This window comes from Nanorana parkeri, unplaced genomic scaffold (genome assembly GCF_000935625.1).
Source record: "Nanorana parkeri isolate BGI_ZX_2015 unplaced genomic scaffold, ASM93562v1 scaffold731, whole genome shotgun sequence".
Lineage (NCBI taxonomy): Eukaryota > Metazoa > Chordata > Amphibia > Anura > Dicroglossidae > Nanorana > Nanorana parkeri.
In genome coordinates this window covers 714,097-720,374 of record NW_017306999.1, presented here as the reverse complement: position 1 = coordinate 720,374, position 6,278 = coordinate 714,097, and the positions used below count along the sequence as shown (strand labels likewise).

The 6,278-nt window shown below is 49.9% G+C and overlaps 1 protein-coding gene across 1 annotated transcript in view; it reads right to left on the bottom strand.

The window, feature by feature from the left end:
• Positions 1-6,278, bottom strand: part of RNF225 (ring finger protein 225) — a 15,635-nt gene that overhangs the window by 7,838 nt on the left and 1,519 nt on the right. The window contains exon 2 of the mRNA XM_018564177.1: positions 2,190-2,286. Within this exon, the coding sequence (XP_018419679.1) occupies positions 2,190-2,286 (97 nt within the window). The remainder of the gene's footprint in view (positions 1-2,189; positions 2,287-6,278) is intronic.

Genomic DNA, 6,278 nt, shown 5'->3' with positions numbered 1-6,278 from the left:
ATGCTGTGCACCGCCCCAGCTAGTTATTGATTGATTGGGCTGCTGGCATTTCCTCTTGTCTTGTTGTCTTGCTTTATGTTACACACGTATGCAGGCAGCAGGGATCATACGTCGGTTTTATATTCCCAGCGTGACGTGTTTTCATGCTTTCCTTACCTACACACTGCTGAGTGAACCCATCCAGAGCTTCGCTGGTCCTACAAGTTGTCCCCGGACGTCCTCAGGACATCTCGTGTTGAGAATAACTGAAAAGAAAGTGAAAATGATATTATTTACATGTACAGTATATACAGATGGGGATATATATATACAGTATATACAGGGGAGGATATATATACAGTATATACAGGGGAGGATATATATACAGTATATACAGGGGAGGATATATATACAGTATATACAGGGGAGGATATATATACAGTATATACAGGGGAGGATATATATACAGTATATACAGGGGGGGATATATATACACTATATACAGGGGAGGATATATATATATACAGTATATACAGGGGGATATATATACAGTATATACAGGAGAGGATATATATACAGTATATACAGGGGAGGATATATATACACTATATACAGGGGAGGATATATATACAGTATATACAGGGGGGAAATATATACAATATATACAGAGGAGGATATATATACAGTATATATAGAGGAGGATATATATATAGTATATACAGGGGAAGATATATATACAGTATATACAGGGGAGGATATATATACAGTATATACAGGGGGGAGGGATATATATACAGTATATACAGGAGAGGATATATATACACTACATACAGGGGAGTATATATACAGTATATACAGGGGGGGATATATATACAGTATATACAGAGGAGGATATATATACAGTATATATAGAGGAGGATATATATATAGTATATACAGGGGAAGATATATATACAGTATATACAGGGGAGGATATATATACAGTATATACAGGGGAGGATATAATTACACTATATACAGGGGAGGATATATATACAGTATATACAGGGGGGATATATATACACTATATACAGGGGGGGATATATATATACAGTATATACAGGGGAGGATATATATACAGTATATACAGCGGAGGATATATTGCTTGTGTACTGTACCGGGGTCCAGAGGGCACTAGTGGCATTAGTGGCACTTGGCCTTATCTTTAGTTTGCCATAAAGTGATACCTCGGTAATGAGGAGACCTCACCGCTGGAGTCCACTAGATATCAGAAGGCAGCTAGGGACTTAGTCCACCAGGCTCTACCTGGAATGTTATGTTGAGGTGCACCAGATGTGCCCAGAACTGACTGGGATTTGTGTCTCGCTGGGAAGCAGCTCTCATGTTTCTTTTCTTTATTTTTAATGAAACATTTCCGTGTTTCTTCCTTTGTTACATCTCAGTGCAGCTGATCTCCTGCAGCCTCTTTAAATACCTGGAAAGTTGCCGGCATCAGGGCGGCAATGCCGGCTTTAGGATCACTTTACTGGCTAGGTACCGGCCGGGCTCAGTTCTCCGGCTTTCTGGTTTTGTAGCTTTAATAAAAGGTAATAGCCGAGGGGACTTGTCAGGGGTCCGTGGAGTAGTCCAGTGACTCCCTGCGGCTCCCGACGCTTTGTTTATAGTTCAACTTCTGGCAGACAGGTGACCCCGGCAGATTGATGTGCTGAGGAAAAGAGGCTGCGTGCAAAGGTGAAGGGGAAGTATGGGGCAGAAGATGTCACCAGAGGGACACGGATCAGGTTACAGGTAAGTTATGCTAAGGCGGTCCCCCCTTAACATAGGCAAGTCCCCCCTGGAATCACTTGCAAGTACGGAGGGACTGGTTAAACCGGCCTCTTGTCTCTACAGCACCCTGCAGACCCTGACTTCCTCCAACCTAACAGCATTACAATCCAAGTGGAGGGAGGACATCCCTGATCTGGATGAGGAGGACTGGGAGGATATTTGGGATGAACCGTTTAAGCAATTGGTAGCAATAAGGGATAGGATGGTACAATTCAAAATTCTTCATAGAGCCTATTACACGCCCCACCGTCTACATAAAATGAACGCTCTCCGGCCTGCTGGAGATGCACATGTCGGGAGGGGAACTTCTTCCACGTTTTCTGGGAGTGCCCCCTCATTTCTTCCTACTGGGGCTCTATAGTGGACTTTATTTCTGGGGTCACCTCCTTGCCACTGCCACTGTCACCCAGGGTGTGTCTTCTGGGCCTGGTGGAGGACGAAGCTCCGACCAGATCGGAACGCACGTTGATAGGTTTGACCCTGTTTTATGCCCGCAAGGCTATAGCCATGAACTGGCCCCGCCGGACTTGTCCTTCTGGAAGAAGTTGGTAAATGATCATCTTCCTTTGTACCAAGACACATATGCCCACAGGGGAAGCCCTAACAAATTCCATAAAGTATGGGATAGCTGGTTGGAGTGCACGAACTCAGCGGTAGACTGTGCAGCAAGAGTCTGAGGGGGACATAATGCCCTTATGGGGATCCTAAGATAAAACTGGAGATAGAGTCATCTGGTTGGCCCAGGAGAGGCCGGAGGCCACACGTAGGGTTGCCACCTTTTCTTCAAGCGAAACCTGAACACTCTAGCGGCGCCTAGACATTTTTTTGGGGTCGTGGGTTATTCATATTTAAATAGCGCCACCCATTCATATGTAAATATCACAATCGAGACTGTACAGTGGGGGACCAGTAGACCCTTTATTAATTTTGGTTGCCCCTGTCTGCCTGACATCTTGTGTCCAGGTTTCTGCTGCCATGAAACCTGGACACAGTATCCAAAACCCGAATCTAGGTGGCAACCCTAGCCACACGGCAAGAGATGTTCCACTACAATAAACAAGAGGTGACCGAGCCCTTAGCTACTAAGTACATAAGCAGATGGTTTTGGCCAGGTGAGCACTGTAGGGAATTTTTTAGTTTTTTCCCCCACCTGTAATTGGAAGCTTCCCGAGGGGGGCATTTCCTTCTGACCTGTAGTAATGGTTGTTATTGTTCATTTAATTTTTTGTTATTTTCTATTTAGATATTAAGCTTGGCTGTATGCTGTATTATTGTATGCATTTTGGGTGGGAGAAGAGATGAGAAGCTTGGGTGCAGAGCTGGTTGGGTTTCCTTCCAAACCCCAAAGATATGCTCGTAGGTGAAATGGCCCCGGTCTAGATTGGCCCTTGTACACTATATTGCCAAAAGTATTGGGACACCCCTCCAAATCATTGGATTCAGGTGTTCTGTGAAATTTCCCTGCTACTAAATATTCCGCAGTCACAAAGTGGAAGCAACTGGGAACAACAGCAACTCAGCCAGGAAGTGGTAGCCCATGTACAATGACAGAGCGGGGTCAGCGCATGCTGAAGCGCACAGTGCGCAGAAGTCGCCAACTGTTTTTCAGGGGTTGGGCTTGGCCCCTTAGTTCCAGTGAAGGGAACTCTTAAGGCATCAGCACACCAAGACATTTTGGACAATTTCATGCTCCCAACTTTGTGGGAGGAGTTTGGGGATGGCCCCTTCCTGTTCCAACATGACTGCGCACCAGTGCACAAAGCAAGGTCCATAAAGACATGGATGGGGGGGTTTGGGGTGGAGGAACTTGACTGGCTGCACAGAGTCCTGACCTCAACCCGATAGAACACCTTTGGGATGAATTAGAGCGGAGACTGCGAGCCCCTCCCCCAACATCAGTACCTGACCTCACAAATGGTCCAACACTCCCATAGACACACTCCTAAACCTTGTGGACGCCTTCCCAGAAGAGTTGAAGTTGTTATAGCGGCAAAGGGCGGAGCCAACTCAATATTGAATGCCATTAAAGTTCATGTGCGTGTGAAGGCCGGCGTCCCAATACTTGTGGTAATATAGTGTATGTGTGTATGTGAGATGGGGACATTAGATTGTAAGCTCCTTGAGCACAGGGACTGATGGGAATGTGCTCTGTGTACAGCGCTGTATATATTGTTGGCGCTATATACAGTATATCCTGTAATAAAGAAATAATACGTTCGCGATGGAGAACTGACACTGAAAGTCTATTAACTCTCTGACCCGCCCAACACACATCACACGCATTCTACATATTTAAAAGGGAAGTCCACCCACGGGTGCTATTTTTTTTATTATAGGGGGAGCCCGGAGGTCTGAGCCGCCCCCTGACCTTCTCTGCTCCAATAGTGAGACCTTCCGACCATAAATCCCAACTCTGCTCCTGCTCAGCTTTGTGGGTCCCGGCTTCTCCCGTTGGGCGGTGGGAGCTCCTCATAATGGGCACAGCGGGTGTACAGACCCGGGAACTCAGCACAGGGATGGTGGGAGCTCCTCATAATGGGCACAGCGGGGGTACAGACCCGGGAACTCAGCACAGGGATGGTGGGAGCTCCTCATAATGGGCACAGCGGGGGTACAGACCCGGGAACTCAGCACAGGGATGGTGGGAGCTCCTCATAATGGGCACAGCGGGGGTACAGACCCGGGAACTCAGCACAGGGATGGTGGGAGCTCCTCATAATGGGCACAGCGGGGGTACAGACCCGGGAACTCAGCACAGGGATGGTGGGAGCTCCTCATAATGGGCACAGCGGGGGTACAGACCCGGGAACTCAGCACAGGGATGGTGGGAGCTCCTCATAATGGGCACAGCGGGGGTACAGACCCGGGAACTCAGCACAGGGATGGTGGGAGCTCCTCATAATGGGCACAGCGGGGGTACAGACCCGGGAACTCAGCACAGGGATGGTGGGAGCTCCTCATAATGGGCACAGCGGGGGTACAGACCCGGGAACTCAGCACAGGGATGGTGGGAGCTCCTCATAATGGGCACAGCGGGGGTACAGACCCGGGAACTCAGCACAGGGATGGTGGGAGCTCCTCATAATGGGCACAGCGGGGGTACAGACCCGGGAACTCAGCACAGGGATGGTGGGAGCTCCTCATAATGGGCACAGCGGGGGTACAGACCCGGGAACTCAGCACAGGGATGGTGGGAGCTCCTCATAATGGGCACAGCGGGGGTACAGACCCGGGAACTCAGCACAGGGATGGTGGGAGCTCCTCATAATGGGCACAGCGGGGGTACAGACCCGGGAACTCAGCACAGGGATGGTGGGAGCTCCTCATAATGGGCACAGCGGGGGTACAGACCCGGGAACTCAGCACAGGGATGGTGGGAGCTCCTCATAATGGGCACAGCGGGGGTACAGACCCGGGAACTCAGCACAGGGATGGTGGGAGCTCCTCATAATGGGCACAGCGGGGGTACAGACCCGGGAACTCAGCACAGGGATGGTGGGAGCTCCTCATAATGGGCACAGCGGGGGTACAGACCCGGGAACTCAGCACAGGGATGGTGGGAGCTCCTCATAATGGGCACAGCGGGGGTACAGACCCGGGAACTCAGCACAGGGATGGTGGGAGCTCCTCATAATGGGCACAGCGGGGGTACAGACCCGGGAACTCAGCACAGGGATGGTGGGAGCTCCTCATAATGGGCACAGCGGGGGTACAGACCCGGGAACTCAGCACAGGGATGGTGGGAGCTCCTCATAATGGGCACAGCGGGGGTACAGACCCGGGAACTCAGCACAGGGATGGTGGGAGCTCCTCATAATGGGCACAGCGGGGGTACAGACCCGGGAACTCAGCACAGGGATGGTGGGAGCTCCTCATAATGGGCACAGCGGGGGTACAGACCCGGGAACTCAGCACAGGGATGGTGGGAGCTCCTCATAATGGGCACAGCGGGGGTACAGACCCGGGAACTCAGCACAGGGATGGGGGGAGCTCCTCATAATGGGCACATTGGGGTGACTGGTTTCCCTTCCGTTGGAGCACATTGCCCTCGCTTTGTAAGATTTTTTTTACCTTCCTCTGGATGATTGGTGGGTTTATATACATACATTGAGCATAGGGAAAGGCTTCTTTACAGTAAGAGCTGTGAACATTTAGAACAGACTCCCCTGAAGATCTAGTTCTCGGCGGCTCAGCTGATGGGTTACAGAGAGAAGCGACTGAATTCAGAAACACACAGAATATAGATATCTATAAGTGATAACAGCGGAGATTATTGATCGGTGAATGTCTGATGGCCTCAGGTGATCAGGAGGGATTTGTCCCCTTGGACCAGCTGTACAGGGTTATTTTTGCCTTCCTGCGGTTTAGGGTTCTCTATCGGCAGTGTTCTCTATCGGCGGGGTTCTCTATCGGCGGGGTTCTCTATCGGCAGTGTTCTCTATCGGCGGGGCTTTCTATCGGCAGCATTCTCT